The sequence below is a fragment of the Prionailurus bengalensis genome, chromosome B3 (assembly GCF_016509475.1).
Source record: "Prionailurus bengalensis isolate Pbe53 chromosome B3, Fcat_Pben_1.1_paternal_pri, whole genome shotgun sequence".
NCBI classification, from domain to species: Eukaryota; Metazoa; Chordata; class Mammalia; order Carnivora; family Felidae; genus Prionailurus; species Prionailurus bengalensis.
Window position 1 is genome coordinate 55,891,635 of NC_057355.1, and position 21,874 is coordinate 55,913,508.

The 21,874-nt window shown below is 39.3% G+C and overlaps 1 protein-coding gene across 4 annotated transcripts in view; it reads right to left on the reverse strand.

Annotated features, from left to right (window-relative positions):
* The window catches only part of SLC12A1 (solute carrier family 12 member 1), a 104,296-nt gene that overhangs the window by 65,086 nt on the left and 17,336 nt on the right, over positions 1 to 21,874 (reverse strand). For 2 of the 4 annotated variants that reach the window (XM_043555482.1, XM_043555484.1), the window contains exons 5-9: positions 19,349 to 19,444; positions 16,016 to 16,155; positions 14,852 to 14,962; positions 12,816 to 12,927; positions 10,706 to 10,833 (exon numbers count right to left, since the gene is read on the reverse strand). In XM_043555482.1, the coding sequence (XP_043411417.1) occupies positions 10,706 to 10,833; positions 12,816 to 12,927; positions 14,852 to 14,962; positions 16,016 to 16,155; positions 19,349 to 19,444 (587 nt within the window). Of the gene's footprint in view, positions 1 to 10,705; positions 10,834 to 12,815; positions 12,928 to 14,851; positions 14,963 to 16,015; positions 16,156 to 18,120; positions 18,217 to 18,717; positions 18,814 to 19,348; positions 19,445 to 21,874 lie in introns of all 4 variants that reach the window. The other 2 variants (XM_043555485.1, XM_043555483.1) reach the window with 2 other exon arrangements.

Genomic DNA, 21,874 nt, shown 5'->3' on the forward strand with positions numbered 1-21,874 from the left:
AGTGCCATCCTGTGAAGGATTCTGAGGCTGTGAACAGAGGTAACATCTTGCATATCCCTACAGTGTGTAAATAATACATGCTTACTAATCTGAAATAAATCTATTATGTTGTGATATTTCTGATTTCACTCAGAGAAATACAGGCCACTCTGGCTTTTGGTCATGTTAATTATTATTTCTCAAAGTGTTCTCCTTTCTAGATCTTCATGACCCCATTCTCTATTGAGTTCTCTTACCTCTTAGATAGCTCTTTCCCTTTTTCTTCATGGACTCCTTTTCTACCATTAATATTTTGAGGGTCCCTGGGCACTGTCTTGGTTCTTCTCTCTCTTCTCTTTGCACAGACCTGGATGAACTCATCCACACCATGGATCCCAGTCCTGTCCAAGATCCTTTCCAGAGCTCCAGACTCATGAATTTAGTAACCCACTAGACGTGTCCACTCTGATGTCCTTTTGCTATTGCAACCTCAATGGCCAAATCTGAGCTTATTTTCCTCATCAATTACAGCATGGAATCAATCAGTAGGTTGCACCCAGTATTCAAAGAATACGATAGAATAGAACTGATGTGACAATATCAGAAGATACCATTATTAATAAAGAACTGTTCGGAGAAAATTTATATGTGTGCACTTGATTTGATGTATGTTTTCTGCCTGCAGATCATAGTAGAAAACACTCTTTCCATTTCCTCTCCTAACCCTAACAAAAGCTAACCTCTTTGATCCATTCCCCCTGCCATGGTCTTAATTTAGACTCATGCCATCTCTTGTTCAGAGCTGTAATATCTTTTAACTGGTCTTCCTGACTCCAGTCTCCCTACTTATCACCCCCTACCCTTTATTCCATCCTTACAAGCTGCTAGAAGGCTCTCTCTAAAACACGTTACTCCCTGACCTATGTTCATTAGTGTCTCTAGCTGGTTTTGGGATAATACACAAACTCCCTTTTCTGTAGTCTAAAGAATCTCTGAGTTCTATTTAATAGTATATAGTCATGTATGTGTTGAAAGTTAAGCTTAATTGCAAAATCACCAAATATTTTTAAGCAGAAAGAAAGCAACTTTTTACAATACTATGACCACACAAATGCCTTGAAAATCATGACAGGACATCCTCTGCAGATATATTCTGGTTCTTTGCTTACTCCCAAGGTGTCAGGACACACAGCAGATCCTTTATAAATATGTTTATTAAAGTGTTGCTAAAACTATTTTACTTGCATACTGCACCACACATAAAAACTAATTTTCATCAGCAGCATCTTTCTCTGTGCCTTTCTCTATTCCATTCCATCTACTCCAAATGTCCCTCTCTTCTTTGTTCTGTAGATGAGCCCCTATCTGTCCCTTGAAATTTGGATTGAATGTCCCCCTCCTCTGAAACCCTTCCCTTACTGTTTCAGGGACAGGAAATAACTGTCAATATACAAAAAAAAACCAATCTGATTTAAAATGGGTAGTTGATCTAAATAGACATTTCTCGACAGAAGACATACAGATGGCCTTCAGACATATGAAAAGATGCTCAACATCACTCAGCATCAGGGAAATGTAAATCAAAACCACAATGAGGGGAGGGGCCAAGATGGCAGAACAGCATGTAAGGTTTTTTTTGCGTCTCCCATCCACAAAATACAGCCAGATCAACACTAAACCGTCCTGCACACCTAGAAAACTGATTTGACGATTAACACAACAATCTGTACAACCTGAACCACAGAACTCAGCAGGTACCCGGCACAGAGAAGTGAACTGTGGGGGAGAGCAAACACACTGAGGGCAGGAGCTGTTTTTGCTTGCAGAGAGAGGACAGAGACCGGGACGGGGAGAGTTTGGGAAATCACCCCCCCCACCCCGCAAAAGCAACCAGAGAGAAAGTGGAAAAGTGGAAACAGCCAAAGGGACCAATCAAAAAAGGGAGAAGGGAGAAAGGAGAAAGGACAGGGTTTAAATCCATTAAGACTCTATAAATAGGGTGAGCACAGAGTCTGAAACTCCATAGTTCGATACCTGGCGGTGCTCTGGTGGGAAGGGGGAAAACCCAGGAGCAGAGTGAGCTCCAGGGGTCCTTGGGACACACCCCCTGCTTGGAGGACATTTGGTAGAGGCAAAGATCTGAGAGAAGAACCACATTAGCTGGTGTTGGAATAAGGAAATTAAAGGTGAAGATTGGTGCCAGATGTGTGTTGTGATTTACCATAATCCCTGAAACGTTGCTGCTAGATGATTGCATGAGCTTTTTCTGGGTCGGGCTGGAAGTTTCTGGGCAGTTTCTGGGCATCGGCAGCAGTGCTATCCCTGGAATGTTCCTGGGTGTGGCCAGCACCAGCCATTGCTTGGTGAGACCCTCCCCCAGAGGATCTGAGTGGGTCAAAGCCACAGTCCCTCAGAAGTGAGGGGTTGGGAAACACAGCCACATCTGAGATAAAACTTGGGAGTGAGGTGCCTCTTGGCAACCTAATGGTTTGGTTACGGGCAGTGTAAAAGCAGGGAGTGGATGGAAGCCAGAGACAAAGGACAGGTGGGGAGAACAGAGTTCCAGTACTAGAGACTGGGTACCTGGGTGACGCCATTTTCACCCCTCCTACGCATGTGCATACACTCCTACAAGCACCAAAACAATCCACCCCAGTAAGCTGAGCAGTGGCATCTAGTGGACAATGGACACATTACACTAAGCCTGCCCAACCGGGCCAACGTCACTATAGGAACACAAGTCTCTCCACCTGCTTAGTTTACAACTATAAAGTCCTTCATAGTTTGACTTCTAGGAGAAAATGATGTAATCTCAATCATATTTTAGTATGTTGGCTGGTCCATCTATTTCTTTTCTTTTTCATTTCTTTTCTTTTTCTTGAATATAGAAAGAGAAAGAAATTATTTTTACTTTCAATTTTTATTAAAAATATTTTTGTTTAATTTTTTCTACCATATTAATTTTTGTAAATTTTTCAAATTTTATTTTAATTCCATCATTTCACTTTATTCTATTTCATTGTATACCTTTTTTCAAATTTTCAAACGTTTTCCATTTTTTTGGTCCCCTTTTTCTCTAATCTAGCAAGCTTCTTTCATCAACCAGACCAAAACAAACCTAGGATTTAGCATCATTTATTTTATTTTGTGAGTGTGTGCTGTTTTTAATTTTTTATTTTAATTTTTTTTACCTTATTAATTCCTTTTCTTCCTTCAAAATGATGAAATGAAGGAATTCAGCCCAAAATAAAGAGCATGAAGAAATGACAGCCAAGGACTTAATCCACACAGATACAAGCAATATGTCTGTTCCAGAATTAGAATCATGACAATAAGAATACTAGCTGGGTTTGAAAATAGATTGGAATCCCCTTCTGTGGAGATAAAAGAAGCAAAATGTAGTCAGGATGAAATAAAAAATGCTATACCTGAGCTGTAATCTCTAATGGATGATACGACGGCAAGGATGGATAAGGCAGAGCAGCAAATCAACGATATACAGGACAAACTTATGGACAATACTGAAGCAGAAAAAAAGAGGGAGCCTAAGGCAAAAGAGCATGATTTAACAATTAGAGAAATCAGTGACTCATTAAAAAAGGAACAACCTCAGAATCATAGCGGTCCCAGAAGACAAAGAGAGAGAAAAAGGGGTAGAAGGGTTATGTGAGCAAATCACGAAAGAAAACTTCCCTCACATGGGGAAAGACACAGACATCAAAGTCCAGGAAGCACAGAGGACTCCCATTAGATTCAACAAAAACCAACCATCAACAAGGCATATCATAGTCAAATTCACAAAACACTCAGGCAAAGAAAGAATCATGAAAGCAGCAAGGGAAAAAAAAGTCCTTAACCTGCAACAGAAGACAGATCAGGTTTGCAGCAGACCTATCCACAGAAACTTGGCAGGCCAGAAAGGAGTGGCAGGATATAGTCAATGTGCTGAATCAGAAGAATACACAGCCAAGAATTCTTTATCTAGCAAGGCTATCATTCAAAATAGAAAGAGAGACAAAAAGTTTCCCAAACAAAAATTAAAGAAGTTCATGACCACTAAGTCAGCCCTACAAGAAATTTTAAGGGGGACACTCTGAGGGGAGAAAAGATGGAAAAAAACAACAAAAAGAAAGCAAAACAAAAAGACCAAGAGCAACAAAAACTAGAAAGTACCAGAGAGCACCACCAGAAACTCCAATTCTACAAGCGACATGATGGCAATAAATTCGTATCTTTCAGTACTTACTGAAACGTCAATGACTAAATGCTCCAATCAAAAGACATAGGGTAACAGAGTGGATAAGAAAACAAATCCACCTATATGCTCTTTACAAGAGACCCACTTTAGACCTAAAGTCACCTTCAGATTGAAAGTAAGGGGATGGAGAACCATCTATCATACTAATGGTTGTCAAAAGAAAGCCAGAGTAGCCAAACTTATATCAGACAATCTAGACTTTAAAATAAAGACTGCATCATGAGATGAAGAAGGGCATTATATCATCATAAAGGGGTCTATCCACCAAGAAGACCTAACAATTGTAAACATTTATGCTCCAAATTTGAAAGCATCCATATATATGAAACAGTTAATCACAAACATAAAGAAACTCATTGATAATAATACCATCATAGTAGGGGACTTCAACACCCCACTTACAGCAATGGAAAGATCATCCAAACAGAAAATCAACAAGGAAACAATGGCTTTGAATGACACACTGGACCAGATGGACTTAACAGATACATTCAGAACATTTCATCCTAAAGCAGCAAAATACACATTCTTCTCCAGGGCACATGGAATATTCTCCAGAATAGATCACATAATGGGACACAAATCAACCCTCAACAAGTACAAAAAGTTCAAGATCATACTGTGCATATTTTCAGACCACAATGCTATGAAATTCGAAATCAACCACAAGAAAAAATTTGAAAAGGTCACAAATACTAGGAGACTGAAGAACATCCTACTAAAGAATTAATGGGCTAACCAAGAAGTTAAAGAGGAAATTAAAGTACATGGAAGCCAATGAAAATTATAACACTCCAGCCCAAAACCTCTGGGACGCAGCTATAACAGGAAAGTATATAGCAATCCAGACCTTCCCAAAGAAGGAAGAAAGATCTCAGATACACAACCTAACATTATGCCTTAAAGAGCTGGAAAAAAAACAGCAAATAAAACCCAAAACCAGCAGAAGACAGGAAATAAGAAAGATTAGAGCAGAAATTAATGCTATTGAAATAAAAAAAAAAACAGCAGAACAGATCAATAAAACCAGAAGCTGGTTCTTTGAAAGAATTAAAAAAAATTGATAAACCACTAGCCAGTTTGATCAAAAAGAAAAAGGCAAGGACCTAAATAAATAAAATCAAGAATGAAAGAGGAGAGATCACAGCCAACACAGCAGAAATAAAAACAATAAGAAAATATTATGAGCTATTATATGCCAATAAAATGGGCAATCTGGAAGAAATGGACAAATTCCTAGAAACATATACGCTACCAAAACTGAAACAGAAACAAATAGAAAATTTGAACAGACCCATAACCAGTAAGGAAATCAAATTAGTAATCAAAAATCTGCCAAAAAACAAGAGTCCAGGGCCAGATGGAAGGAAAACTTCCAAACTCTTTCTATGAAACCAGTATTACCTTGATTCCAAAACCAGACAAAGACCCCGTTGAAAAGGTGAACTACAGACAGATTTCCCTGATGAACATGGATGCAAAAATCCTCAACAAGATATCAGTTAACCAGATCCAACAACACATTAGAAAAATTACTCACCACAACCAAGTGGGATTCATACCTGGGATGCAGGGCTGGTTCAATATCCACAAGACAATTGATGTGATTCATCACATCAATAAAAGAAAGGACAAGAACCACATGATCCTCTCAACAGATGCAGAGATAGCATTTGACAAAATAACAGCATCCTTTATTGATAAAAACCCTCAAGAAAGTAGGGACAGAAGGATCATACCTCCAGATCTTTAAAGCCATATATGAAAGAACCACCGCTAATATCATTCTCAATGGGGAAAAACTGAGAGCCTTCCCCCTAAGGTCAGCAACAAGACAGGGATGTCCACTCTCACCACTGTTATTCAACATAGGATTGGAAGTTTTAGTCTCAGCAATCAGACAATGCAAAGAAATAAAAGGCATCCAATTTGGCCAGGAGGAGGACAAACTTTCACTCTTCACAGACGACATGATACTCTATATGGAAAACCTTAAAGATGCCACCATAGAATTGTGAGAACTGATCCATCAATTCAGCAATTTGAAGGATGTAGAGTCAATGCACAGAAATCAGTTAAAATTCCTATACACCAACAATGAAGCAACAGAAAGAGAAATCGAGGAGTCGATCCCATTTACAATTGCACCAAAAACCATAAAATACCTAGGAATAAATCTAACCAAAGGGGTGAAAAACTTATACACTGCAAACTATAGAAAGACTATGAAAGAAATTGAAGAAGACACAAAAAAATGGAAAAAGATTTCATGCTCCTGGATAGGAATAACAAATATTGTTAATATGTCAATACTACCTAAAGCAATCCACATATTCAATGCAATCCCTATCAAAATAACACCAGCATTCTTCATAGAGTTAGAACAAACAATCCTAAAATTTGTATGGAACCAGAAAAGACCCCAAGATTGCCACAGCAATCTTGAAAAAGAAAACCAAACCTGGAGGCATCACAATCCCGGACTTCAACCTATACTACAAAGCTGTAATCATCAAGACAGTATGTACCGGCACAAGAACAGACACTCAGATCAATGGAACAGAATAGGGAACCCAGTAATGGACCCACAAATGTATGGTCAACTCATCTTTGACAAAGCAGGAAAGAATATCCAATGGAATAAAGGCAGTCTCTTCAGCAAGTGATGCTGGGAAAACTGGACAGCGACATGCAGAAAAATGAACCTGGACCACTTTCTTACACCACACACAAAAATAAACTCAAAATGGATGAAAGACCTAAACATAAGACAGGAAACCATCAAAATCCTTGAGGAGAAAGCAGGCAAAAACCTCTTTGACCTGGTCGCGGCAACTTCATACCCAACGCTTCTCCAGAAGCAAGGGAAACAAAAGCAAAAATGAACTATTGATAGTTCACTATTTTGACCTCATCAAAATAAAAAGCTTCTGTGCAATGAAGGATACAATCAGCAAAACTAAAAGGCAACAGGCAGAATGGGAGGAGATATTTGCAAATGATGAATCAGAAAAGATAGATTAGTATCCAAAATCTGTAGAGAATTTATTAAACTCAACACCCAAAAAACAAATAATCCAGTGAAGAAATGGGCAAAAGACATGAACAGACACTTCTCCAAAGACATTAGATGGCCAAACGACACATGAAAAAATGCTAAACATCACTCATCATCAGGGAAATACAAATCAAAACCACAATGAGATACCACCTCACACCTGTCAGAATGGCTAACATTAACAACTCAGGCAACAACAGATGTTGGCAGAAAGAGGATCTCTTTTGCACTGCTGGTGGAAATGCAAACTGGTACAGCCACTCTGGCAAACAGTATGGAGGTTCCTCAAAAAATAAAAAATAGACTTACCCTATGACCCAGCAGTAGCACTGCTAGGAATTTACCTAAGGGATGTAGGAGTACTGATGCACAGGGGCACTTGTACCCCAATGTTTATAGCAGCACTCTCAACAATAGCCAAATTATGGAAAGAGCCTAAATGTCCATCAACCTATGAATGGATAAAGAAATTGTGGTTTATATACACAATGGAGTACTACGTGGCAATGAGAAAGAATGAAATATGGCCCTTCTATGCTAAGTGAAATAAGCCATACAGAGAAAGATAGATACCATATGTTTTCACTCTTATGTGGATCCTGAGAAACTTAACAGAAACTCATGGGGGAGGGGAAGGAAAAAAAAATAGGTTAGAGTGGGAGAGAGCCAAAGCATAAGAGACTCAAAATCTGAGAACAAACTGAAGGTTGATGGGGGGTGGGAGGGCGGGGAGGGTGGGTGATGGGTATTGAGGAGGGCACCTTTTGGGATGAGCACTGGGTGTTGTATGGAAACCAATTTGACAATAAATTTCATATATTGAAAAAAAAATAAAAATAGAACTACCCTATGACCCAGCAAATAGGTATTTATCCAAGGGATACAGGTATGCTGTTTCAAAGGGGCATATGCAATCCAATGTTTATAGCAGCACTGTCAACAATAGCCAAAGTGTGGAAAGAGCCCAAATGTCCATCAATGGATGAATGGATAAAGAAGATGTGGTGTGTGTATATATATATATATATATATATATATATATATATATATATATACATACATACACACACAATAGAGTATTACTCAGCAATCAAAAAGAATGAAATCTTGCCATTTGCAACTACGTGGATGGCACTAGAGGGTATTATGCTAAGTGAAATTAGTCAGAGAAAGACAACTATCATATGACTTCACTCGTATGAGGACTTTAAGATGCAAAAACAGATGAACATAAGGTAAAGGAAGCAAAAATAATATAAAAACAGGGCGGGGACAAAACATAAGAGATATATAGAGAACAAACAAAGGGTTACTGGAGGGGTTTTGGGAGAGGGCATGGGCTAAATGGGTAAGGGGCATTAAGGAATCTACTCCTGAAATCATTGTTGCACTATATGCTAACTACCTTGGATGTAAATTTTTAAAAAATAAATAAATAATGTGTGCTTACAGGGGTGCCTGGGTGGCACAACGGTTAAGCATCCAACTCTTGATTTTGGCTCAGGTTATGATTTCCCAGTTTGCAAGTTCAATGCCTGCCTTGGGCTCTGCACCAAAAGTGGGGGATTCTCTCTCTCCCTCTCTCTCTGCCCTTCCCCTGCTTGTGTTTTCTCTTTATATCAAAATAAATAAACTTAAAAAAACATATGTGCTTATAGTCTGCAGAATTTTACATTAGTGACCTCTGATACTTTTCTAAATCTGAGAAACTGGAAGCTCAACATCCACAGCTAAATTTCATTAAGCAGACATACTTACTATTTGAATCATTTTGAACAAGTTACTTAATTTTCTGAGCCTCTGCCTAATTTATTTTATGCCATATCTCAGCTCAAGAATTGACCATGACACTGTGGTCCCTAATATGACAAATCTAAATGCTCTTATTCATTCACTCAACAAATATGTATTGAAACTTTACTAGCTCTGAGGATGCAGCAATGAATATAACCAAAGGTAAGGTCCCCACTCTGACAGAGTTAAGCACCTCTTGCTTAGGTCCTACCAACAGCTATTTCCTTTTGCACTATAAGGTCATCCAGCCTCATCAGGGCTTCTCCAGTTAAACTGTGAGGGACGACTGTCCTTTTTCTTCTCTACCTGGAATACCTGTACATTTTCTCACCAACAGTCACTATTTAGCTTTTGCTCTAAGTTCACCCTGAAAAGTTACACCCTTAAGGAAATCATCCCAGACTTAACAATTATTTGTTTACTATGTTTATTTCACAATTTATTTAGACAGTACATGTGGTTTTCATTTGTATATATCTCTTGACAGCTCTTGCAAATATTTCTTGTCTTCCAAAGTTGATTATAAATGTATGAGTTAAAACCTGTGTCTTCTTTTTTGTTAATGGTAGAGACTGTTTACTATCCCCTGACATCCATTCTTATCTTCCTCCTTTTAATACTAGAACTCCCTAAAATTCAAAGTACATGGCTGCCCAGCTAGAGACTACATTTCCTAGCCTTCTTTGCAACTAGGTAAGGTCATAGAGACTAAATTCTGGCCAATGGAATGTCCGCAGAAGTAATACATGCAAGGGCCAGGATTTCTTGCCCTCTACTTCCTTAATCCTCTTCTTATGGGCTGGAACATGATCTTGAAAGTGACCAGTCATCTTGGACATTGCCGGTGAGGGCAAACCAACCCCAAAGGAATGTTAAAACAAGAGAGGTCATCTGGGATTCTGAGCTACCTTTTGGAGAAGATTTTTGTTATTCTACTGCATGACCTATGAGCTAAGATTTTTATCCAGTAGAAAAATAAACTTCTTTCTTGTTTAGGTCACTGCTATCAGTATTTTATAAAACATGCAAACCAATAATCTAACATAATGCTCTTTATGGTACTTGACATGAAATACTATGAATGGAGTGCTAAATAAATACTGATTGAATGAATATATGCATATATATTCATGTGTATATTCATATGTATATGTATATGTATATGTATATTCATATATGTATATATATTCAGATATATATATCTGAATTCAATAAATAAATATTCACTAATAAAGTGATTTGGTGGGGGTGGGGGTGGGTTTTTTCCCCCCAAATGTTATGTGTTCTTGTTCATTATGTGTTTAAAAGAGAAAGGCGGGTTCTGATTTATTTTCACTGAGCTATATTCATTTTCTTGGAAATGTTATATACTATCAATATACTCTATCCTTCTAATGTCACTGAATAAGAGTTGTGGAAGGAATATCTGAAATAGGGTGGTCTGGCATTAAATGTTGGCATTAAAAGAGAGAAGTTTTAAGTAACTGGGACGCATACAGAAATTTTAGTTTTAAAATTTGTAGAGAACTATGGTCACTGTTGACCTCTATAGCTCATGCTGCTCACCTATGTCACCACCACTTCCCAGGACCACAAAAGCAGAGGAAACAACATACCTCCAAATCTCCTGAGATATTGGCACCAGCAAGAATCCCAGTAGCTGCAGGGAAAAAAATGGCAAAGACAGAGAAGAAGCCTTCACCTTTTGTGAAGCTTGGCCCAAAGTTTTCCGCAAATATTGATGCTGTAACGCAAGTAAAGAGAAAATTATCATGTAGACTTTCTTTACAGAGTATGAGATTGGTTTCCTTTAGTTTCTATCAATGTCTTGTGTAAATGTTTCCCTATATTTTAAATGGAAGGAACTTGAAGAGATTGGTGTACTCCTGACAAACCTCATACTCATGTTTGCCGAGAGTCAAGGTTGTAGATTTCTAGAAGAGCTCTGAAAAACTTTTGAGCCAACAGAGACCCAGGCCTCCTGACTTTTTGAATCTTTATAGATTGAAAAAGGGGGAAATGGAGAATGTTTCTCATGGCTATACTGGCATATTTGCAAATATACCACACACGTGTACTGCCCTATACACACACAGCTACTTTCTTCCATGCATAAATACTCTAATCAACACACAGATTTTCTATGCCTTTTTTTAATTGTAGGAAAGCCCTGTGGGTGAAACTATCTTATGATTTTTCTACTTATGTTTACCCTCCCCATTCCCTGCTCCCAGATATTAGATCTTAAATTCTTATAGCAAATTCTCATATACAGAAGTTTAATATAGTGAAGAGCCTTGGTCATAAAACAGTACTATTCCATGAGGTCTCAGCAAATTATTTAAATTAGAAGCAAACAATGCAGAAGAAAAACAGAAAAAGGAAGGGAGAAAAATGCAAACAAAAGAATCTGGCCTGATGCAAAAACAAGGAAAGAGAATTTGAGTCATCAGAAACAATGCAACAGGAGCTAGAAGGACTCAGAAAATATATAGCAGGAGCTAGAAGGAGGGAAAGGGATAGAAAGGAAAAAGGACATTAACATACAAAGCAAAGAAGAAACTTTACAAAGAAAAAGAAACAGGTAGAAAGGGGTGATGGGATACCTAAAGGAAACAAATACTAATAATAAATAATGAAGAGAAATATTTTTTTAAATCTCAGCAGTGGATTCTTGAGTAAGCTAGAATGGACAGCTAGGAAGGTGTACATAGGTGGAGTAGAATTTCATGCTCAGTATGATTCCCTCAGGATGATACACCAGCTCCTACAATCTTTTATGCTTGAAAACCTGACAGTGATGCTTAACTAGATAACACTAGATAATCATAGAGATAAGCAAGGTACAAAGAAGTTTAGAAGGGGGCACCTAGGTGGCTCCGTCCATGGAACAAGAGACTCTTGATCTCAGGGTTGTGAGTACAAGCCCCATGTTGGGCATAGAGATTCCTTGAGAATAAAGTCTTATGAGGCACCTGGGTGGCTCAGTCCGTCGGGCGTCTGACATTGGCTCAGGCCATGATCTCACAGTCTCTGAGGACAAGCCCTGCATTGGGCTCTGTGCTGACATCTCAGTGCCCAGAGTCTGCTTTGGATTCTCTCTCCGTCACTCTCTGCCCCTGCCCCACTTATGCTCTGTCTCTGTCTCTGTCTGTCTCTCTCCCTCTCTCTCTCTCTCTCTCTCTCTCTCTCTCTCTCAAAAATAAACATTAAAAAATTTTAAACACAATAAAATATATATTTTTTAAGTCTAGCAGGAAAAGGACTATGTTGGACTTTAGTACTCTTAATGGTTGAGCAAATTGCCTGACCTATGTTCTCTTTCCTTGCTTATACAACTCTACTACTATTTGATAGCAACAACAATTTGTCCTACACTTGAAGGTTTTCAAGAAACTTTTGCATCCATTACCTTATTTACTTCTCAAAAATCTCTTCAGGAAGTTATTGTTATCACCCACTCTTGGTCAGGGAAATTTGAGACCCAAACATGTTAGGTGACTGGTCTAGCTGCGAAGTAGCAGAGTTGAGACTCACTGTGAATTTCCTGAAACCAACCCCAGGCTCTTCCCTGGATTGCACTGGCTGGGATTGCACTGGGATTGCACAGGCTCTTCCCTGGATTGCACTGGGATTCTAATGGCTGAAGTGGGGGACACAGGGATGGTGATGGAGGTGGACAGGGGAGAACCACTGATTGCAAAGCAACTAATTTGTCACACGTACCTTGGTAGTTAAAGAAACCTCTGGACTTCTTCTCATTGTTGGATGGAATGACGGTTCCAATAAAGAAGTTTGCAATAGCAATGAGAAGAATGACCAGAAGTATCACTTGAGCCTGGAATGACAAAGAAAAAGGAGGCCAACTTAGATTCATTTAACAACTCTTCACCTAATTGTAAAAGTAATGTCCACTGAAGAAAGATTCTACCTGGTTATTCTGATTAAAACTACTATCCAATAGGCAATAGTGTATCCTTGTAGGATACACTACATCTGACCTGAGTGTAGCTGTTAACATTTTCAGTGGGCACATCTGCTTGTGCACTTGAAGGTGACATTTCAAAAATATTCCAAGTACTAGGTGGTAACTTGCTGCAGTGTCCTCAGGAACATAAATGGAGTCCAAAGTTTTATCGCTGATAGAGCTTATTTCTTTTCTAGACAGACTGCCTATGGATTCTTTCTTCCCTTTCCCAGTGCTAAATGCAACAGGAGTATGAGAACATGATGATTCATAGAGCTCCTGTGATGCCTCATGCATCTGATTTTGGGCCACCAGTGTGTGCTCAGCACAAGCAGTTTGCAAGGTTGACCAATCAAATTGTCTTTCTTTATCCCCCCCTCGCCTCCTGCTGACATTTCAAGAGTCTTTTGGCTTGGCATTCCCATATGCTCCTCCCTCTGCAGGGAACTCTTTGCATAACTATTTCCTTCTTCTCATCCTTGAAGTCTTAGTTACCTCTTCAGAGAGGACTTTATTGACCACTGAATCTAAATAATAACAGCTATCATTCACTGAGGGCTTACAACAACAGAGACATTTAATTTTACCGGTATTCTTTCAGATAGATAATACCACCAATAACTGTATGAAGTAGGCAACCTTATTATCATCATTTTAAAGATAAAGAAACTGAGGCACAGAGAATTTAGGCAACTTTCTAAAAGTCACACAGATGTAAACCAAGTTCAAATTCAGGTGCTCTGACAACAGAGCTAGCACTTTAAATCTACCCTCTACTGACATGAAACTACATTGCGTCCCTGAGGGAATAAAGTCATTGTAAGTAGATTCCCCTTATTTTGTATCTCAGTGCCCTGTTCAGTTCCTTTACAGCACTTTCACAACTTACCTTTTTATATTTACTCGTTTATCTACTTGATCATTACTCCTATTCCCACAGACCATATGCTCAACTAGGGCCAGGATTGTGCCTGTTTTGGTCACTACAGAATATCCTAGCCTAGCAAAATGCCCAGCATATAATAAGCCCAGAATATAATAAACACTTAATTAATTTTTCTTTGATGTGTGCATGTATAATCCACAAATAAATGCCATATGGGAATGTTTCCCATTGCCTTATGTAGGTGGGTGACTTTGGCCCCCTTTGTATCTCTGGTGACCTCTTGAGGTCTAAGCACTGCATCTCCAGGCACTTAAGACCAGTTGCAATTATATCAGTCACTGTAGAGTTATAAATCAGGAAAAATACATGCTCCTGACATGCAGAAATTTACTAACTGTATTACTATTAGTTAAATCCAGATATTCTCTAGTTCCAGGGCCTTATGATGCCCCCAAATTTGCTCCTGTATTACTGTGTCTCATAGGAGAATGATAGCTCCTGCCTCTATTACCTTCTCCCATTGCATTTGCCATTTCCTTTGGGCTTCAGCACCATAGCCAGCTTGAAATGGGCTACCAGGGGTGTGACTAGGAGACCCAGTTTCCAGCATGTACCACTGCTATGATCATAAAGGGTCTGTGTGTGAAAATGGCAGCAATGTTGGTGTGTATGTCACATGGTGACAGCATAAAGAACAAAGCCCAGACCAATCAGGTGACACATGAGCGGAGTCGTGACTGCCTGGACCTCGTGCTCTGAGGGCTTGGTGCTCTTCCCATTGCTAACCCACAACTTTTGCCATAGCAAGTAATAATAGCAATTCTTTTAGAATACAGGGTTTGTTCTATTCCTGCAATTTGGCCAAGACCTGAGCAGCAGTGGGTGATAGCACCATTTTGAGAAAATCACCTTTGCTTCCCATTCCATTCCAGCTACTGAAATTCCTAAAAGAATCACCACTGTGATGGAGCCTATTATCCGGATGTCATTGGTTGGATCCACCATCATTGAATTGCTCTCCTGGAACAACAACAGAAGTCATTAAAATGGTTAGAGATGGAGCTTTTTTGGCCTGTACGTCTTATTATAGAAGAGACACTGTGCACTCATGTCTGGGGCCCTATAGGATAATAGAAAAATGAAGTGCTCCTAAATCTGAGATGAACATTATTTTGTCCTATAATAATAGGCCATTGTTAGCCAAGTTTGGAAGTTCTAGATGGTCATTCTACTCACAGATTTTAAAGCTATTGTAGCACTAAGGTAAGTATGTGCCCTTATAAATACAATGTTTTCTTTCAGAAGAATGACTAGTTATTTTTGTGTGTCAAGGGGAATCTTAGAGAAATAAAAATGAGTGGTTTCCAATGTGAATATTGGAAAGTAAGTGTCATTCAATTAAACTACAGAAACCAGATAATGCATGTCTTGAAGATCATGTACCTTATGAACTATATAATTCACTCATTTATTCATTTAATTTTCAAATAAAGGTCCTGCTATGAATTGGATTCAGTGAATGCTATTACTTCCAAAAAAGGAGGACTAGAAGTTAGTTCACATACCAGCTAATTAACATGGTCACATACATACCGTCTAGATGGAGCACCTAAACTAGGAAATGCTTAATTTCCTGCAGTGAGTTATTCGAATGTTTGAACTTTCTTTCCCTTTTGGAAATCTATAACCATAATAATAATATTGCTACTGAAAATAATGTTCATCATTTATCTTTTGTTTCATATTTTACACAGTATTTCATTTGTTCTGTACTGCATTTCTATTAAATACATAGAACAGTATTATTAGCTCATATGACAGATTTGAGAAAAAGGGTTCAGAACAATAGAGGGACTGGCCCAGAATCCTCTCAGCTGATAAATCTGAGAGTCGGGATTCCAAGCCAGTTCTGATGCCAAGCCCAGAGCTCCTTCCACTATATCCAACTTCCACATTCTACAGAATAAATGTATTTCCTCTCATCTTGCCATGGCGATAACCCCTAGTGCCCTGAAAAGGCAAATTAAACTGAATTATCTTACTTGGCTGAAAAAAAGAAAAACTTTTAATTACCTTAAGAAGATCTACCACTGTTTCAGCAAATCCCACCACATACATAGCAACAGCCACTGCATTGGCAAAAGCAAAGATCAAGCCTATAGACCCACCGAACTCGGGCCCTAAGCTTCTGGAAATAAGATAGTAGGCCCCACCTAAAACAAAAAAATGAACATGTTTTACTTTGAGGAACTGCTAAGGGATTTAGTTTATATGACCAAATAATTTTGAATAATTTTTATTCTAATGAAAATATCGTAACTTCCTAATAATTTTAGGAATCTTGTATCACTTTAATGAATAACTTAGCCTTTTCTTGTACTCTGAGAACTGTAATAGAATTTAGCAGAACTATGCTTACTTAGTAAATTCTGATTTATCGAAACCTAATTGTATACAAAGTTTACAAATAATACAGCAAACTTTACCAAAACAAAATGCTTTGCCTTTAAAAAAAATTCATTGGTTTGGGGTGCCTAGGTGGCTCAGTTGGTTAAGCATCCGACTTCAGTTCAGGTCATGATCTCACGGTTTGTGAGTTCAAGTCCTGCATTGGGCTCTGTGCTGACAGCTCAGAGCCTGGAGCCTGCTTCGGATTCTGTGTCTCCCTCTCTCTCTCTGCCCCTCCCCTGCTCATGCTCTATCTCTCTCTGTCTCTCAAAGATAAATAAATGTAATAAAAAAAATTTTTTTAATTCATTGGTGAGTTCAAATCAATGATGTAACCAATGAAAAAAACTTTGTATTTGGAATGTCCAGGAACAGGCAGCCCTAGGCAGAAAATGATGTAGGAGATGTATATCATTGCTATTCTAACTTCCTTTCTGGTATAATTTTCTGGTATATATTTGCTGCATAAAAAAAGTATTTGTATAGTGCTATGTATTATCTACTCTATAAATCAGAATTGGTTCTCTACGCTTTTAGCTCAAGAAGGCATGATTATTGCCAAATACCCACATGTGTATGGGTGGCCAATGGGAAGAAAGATAGAGAGGGTTTGGAACAACTGTTTCTCCTCTGGACCTTGAATAAGGTAGTTCTATATATGGCCATGTACCCATGTGCACAGGGAAGCCTGAGCTGGACTGGTTAGCTTCTAGAGTGTACTGAGAGCAGGTAAAAAAGACGAGGTATTGAGAGGCCTAGATAGCTAGGTGTTATCACGAACCATAGTAAATTAATGGCTTTCTACAGTGAGCTAGTCTTAGAGTGGACAGAACTGGGAAGGGAATGACACCGAACAGACATATCTCAAAACAAAACACAACTATCTTTTGCGGAAAAGGAATTTCCTCCACTGTAGTAACTCCTTTGGATTAAAGGGTCAAAGCTCTCTTCAAAAATGTAACCAATTATCTGGGTGGAGCAAACTGCCATTATTTCCTTTGTCCAGATTACATTAGATAAATTAGCTAGCCAGTCACTTAGGCTTGGTCAAAGTGAGAGACTAGCAGGGGAAGCTCTGAGAGCAGGTGTATTTGTCAGAGGAGAAGGCTCTTAGAAGGCCCTGGGAAGGGGCACCTAGATAAGCTACCCAAGCTGAGGCCCCAGGAGTCAAACAGAATGGGAGGGGGAAGGCAGGAATTAGAACAGCAATGACAAACCTCACCCTCTTCATTTTCTGCCTTAGTTTGCATATTCCTGGATGATTTAAAAGTAACTCTTTGTTATGTTTGTTGGTTTCTATTTTCTTCTTAAGGATGTTTTCAGGCCTGTTAGCCCCTAGAAGTATAGCATTGGGGTGAAATCTGAGGGCTAACTAAGCGGGAAGTGTCAGCCGGGGTGCTGAGTGGGCCTGGCAGAGAGCCAGCAGGGCTCATCCAAGGTACAAAGCAACCATGTATTTTACTGTAATTATCTATGCCTTCTTTCTAGACACCTGGTCACTCTCTGTAAACATGTTTAATCACAGGAAATAGGTCAAAGAAAACATCTAGCGGTCTCTTAATTTTAGTTGAGAGAATTTTGCCTTGATGTTCAAATTTGGGTTAGCTCACTTTGTTTTAAGGCTTTGGGGACTAATTATTTAGATGCAGATTTTACTTCCAGCATTAAACCGACTCTGGACATTACTCTGTAACCAAAGCTTGTCGTCATAAGCAAATGAATTGGCTTACCTCCTCTTACTACTCCATTTGTGCAAATGGCAGACATAGAAATACCTGTGAGTGTCGTCACTACCACACTCAGGCCAATGATGATGACTCCAAGACCTGCAAAATCCCCCAAGAAATGTGTTTGGCTCCAGCACGTCCAGAGGCAGCAGTCTGAATTGTCAAAGAAGGATCAGTCTCCCCACGAAAAACCTGAAATGTTCTAAAAGATCCCATTCCATGAAGATCTAGGAAGCACCTGAAATGTACTAAACTTTAAATTAAAGCCACATCCAGGAATCCTTTCCCAAGAGACACCGGCAAGAGGTATGCAGCCTCGCCTGGAAAATAAAACATTCACCTACAGAATTCTGAGCATCTGGAAACCATGAGCTGCAATGCGCCAGAGAGATCCGTTAGAGACAATCCCACCGCTGACCAGCGTAGACCAGGACTGCACTCATAGTACCTTATGTTTCCTTCTGCATCCAGGTCACTTGTATAGTCCACCAGGCATCAAGAGCATTGGGCTACTTGCTTGTTCCAGTCAAAAAGGAGTATATGAAAATTTTGCCTACCCGTAGCAAGTGATGAGGGCATTAGATATCTTAGAAATGTTACCTCCACGAACAAACCCGTTAGTTGCTATTGCAGAAGTTGACAACCCAGTAATAGAAGTTACCATGGTGGAAAGAAGAATTATGAGAACTCCAAGACCTGTTAGCAATGAGAGATAGAAGATATTACATTTTACTTTTCTGACTTGGATTCCCTGTTGTTGCAAACTATATACTGCCTTGAATTTAAGTTTTCCTCTCCATGCCTGGGCCCCAGTGGAGTTCCTTTGTGCTCAGGAGAACCTGGTTGGCCTGGCATAAAGATCAAGTCGGCGGCCTGCTCATTACGATGGAGGATGGTTTCCAAAAGTAAACACAATCTGAAATGCGGCCCTGGAAAGGAAAAGTTGACTTCTGCTGGTGTCCTGGGAGAGAAACTACCCTGGCTGTGAAAAGAGAAAACATGACATCTGACCTTCTCTCTTGCTTGAGAGGAACCTGAATGAGAAAGTTGGGGGTTTGACAAAGGTTAAATCCTTCCTCATTTTTCTCGCATCTCTCTTGCCTGAAGGAGAAAAAAAAAGAAGCCAACTTGGATTACCTTTGAAAACACTCCAGAAAGGTCAGTGGTGAACTATCTGAGTCTTTGTTGCCTTTACCTTACAAATGAGCGTGCGGGTCACAAGTTTAATTACCTCCTCTGACATATCCATTTGTGGCAATAGCAGAGGTGGATAAACCAGTGATACCAGTCACTGTCACGGCTAAGCCGATGATAATCACACCAAGACCTCAGTTGGGAGAGGAAAAATAAAGGCAATTAAACAGTGCAACAATCCATCAGATCGTTCACATAAAAGCCAGCAAATGGAGGGTAATCAACAAAGAACCACATCTGAATTAACAAATTGGCCTGGAAATCACCAGAGTAAGTGCTCAGCTTTGAAGTTTTCTGCCTGTAGTAGCACAGAGCCTAGAAACCGAAGAGCTAAAATGTGCAGTGAGAATTGCCCACAAATGAACAACAGTGGCTGGTCAAAATGTAGTGGGAACCCCATTTTTTGTGCAGTTCTAGATACCTGTAAACATAATAATTGGTCAATATGATTCCAAGCTGCCTTTATAACTAGACAGGAAATGTTCACCCTTCCAGATAACTCTCTTTTTATGTACATTTGGTTGTGTAGGAGTGGAAAATTATATCCAATGTAACAAATTGTTTATCTGGCAGATAAGTAAAGTGGAAAGAATCAAACTGAACTATGTTCACTTATTGGCTTTGTGACCTCTGGCAAGTTACTTACTTTCTGAGCCAAAAATGGCAATGAGATTAGAAAGAATACATGTGTAAAAGTGGCTAGCAGAGCACATAGAACACAGTACACGATCAGTGGCACTGCTTTTTGATTGTGTCCACGATAGTTATAATAGCTGTTGCTTACTGAAAGCCCACTATGTATCCAACTATGGGTCAAGTAGAATGAGAAATGCAAGGAACAAATAAAATGAAATGAAAAAAGCTGCCCTCAAGGATCTTATGGTGCAGAAGGTCAATGATTATAAGAGGGAGAAAGTGATAAACCAGAATTCAGAGAAAGGCAAGGCTGCTTTCAGCTTCAGGAAGCACACAGTCAAGAGGACACTGAAGGGTAGCAGAATATGCTATCTCCAAATGTACCACTTTTGCATAAAGTATATTTTTAGCTAACGGCGACAGAAAAAAATCAGCTACCTTCCCATATTTGTCTTAAAACAAGGCATAAATTTGTAAAGGTGTCTCTACTTTCCTCTATACCAGGAAGGACAGAAGTTAATCATCAGAGGTAATTCTAGACCCTTACTGGCTGGAGTAGTGCCAGAAGAACCTACATAACAGCCTTGACTTAATTTCCATGAGTTCCCTCATGTATCTGCCTTCCCACAATCTGCCATCCTAGAAACTCAGTCCTTTTCCTTTGTCTTGTCACTTCTCTAAGAATACATTGTTCTTTCTTAAGATGTTATGTAAGCCAGGGGCCCCAGGGTGGTTCGGTCGGTTAAGCGTCCGACTTCAGCTCAGGTCATGATCTCATGGTTTGTGAGTTGGAACCCCATGTTGGGCTCTGTGTGGACTGCTCAGGGCCTGGAACCTGCTTTGGATTCTGTGTTTCCCTCACTCTCTGCACCACCACTCCCTCAGCCCCCACTCACACTGTCTCTGTCTCCGTCTCTCTCTCAAAAATAAATAAACATTTAAAAAGTATTTTTAAAAAGATGCTATGCAAGCCCAAGTTCTAACCACTCTGTTGAGTTACTCATTGCTGAGTCTTCTCATGTGGACACATGATGCACATGTTAATAAATTTCTGATTGTTATTCTCTTGTTAGGTTGCCTCTTGCCACTGTTAATAAAGAAGTTTAGGGTCACAGGCACTGAAATCACCCTGGTTCTAGTGAGAATGCTCTTGCCTACATATGCTCCCCTACATAAAATGGATGCTTCATAATTGTTGTTAGCAAGCTGTCTTGTTCCAGGGATAATCAGAACAGTAGTCATCTGAGAAAGGCTGTGATCTCTCTGGCCATGCCCTGGGAAAAGGGGAAGTGGAAGGAAATGAAGGACAGACATAAATGGAAACAAGGTATTGGAGGTTGCCTCTCTTGATGGTCCCAGCTGTATCCTGGCTCTAAAAGAAGTCTCCAGGCTATTTTACAGTTTGAAGTACAGTAGGAGGAGGCTAACTATAGGCATGAGATACAATACTTGGACCATATGGCTTTGGCCCCTACAGACTCTTAAAGCTTGGATTTGCAAGAAATAGTTGCACTAAATTCTTTGAATCTATTGCAGGGATCCTTTGGTATATATTACCTCTACATCACCATGTGGCCTGTTCTTTGCACCTCTACAAGTAATTTCTTCTTCTGCACACGATTTTGCTTTTGCTTTTGTTTTGAAGACATTTGATATCAAATGTTTAGCTCACCCCAGCAACTGTACAGAACTAAATAGTTTGTATTTCAGGACATGAAACCTACTTTGACTATTATTTTCATACCCTTATTTTCCCTTTGCTTCTATTTTCCCAACAATTCTTATTTATTCTTTTGCACTGTATATATTTCTGTAAACCATTTGAAATCCTAGAACAAAGTTTTATACACTTAAACAGCAACATATTTGCATTTCTCTCACAATCAAACAAAAAAATCCCAGGGTAAAAGGCAGGTTAGAGAACGTT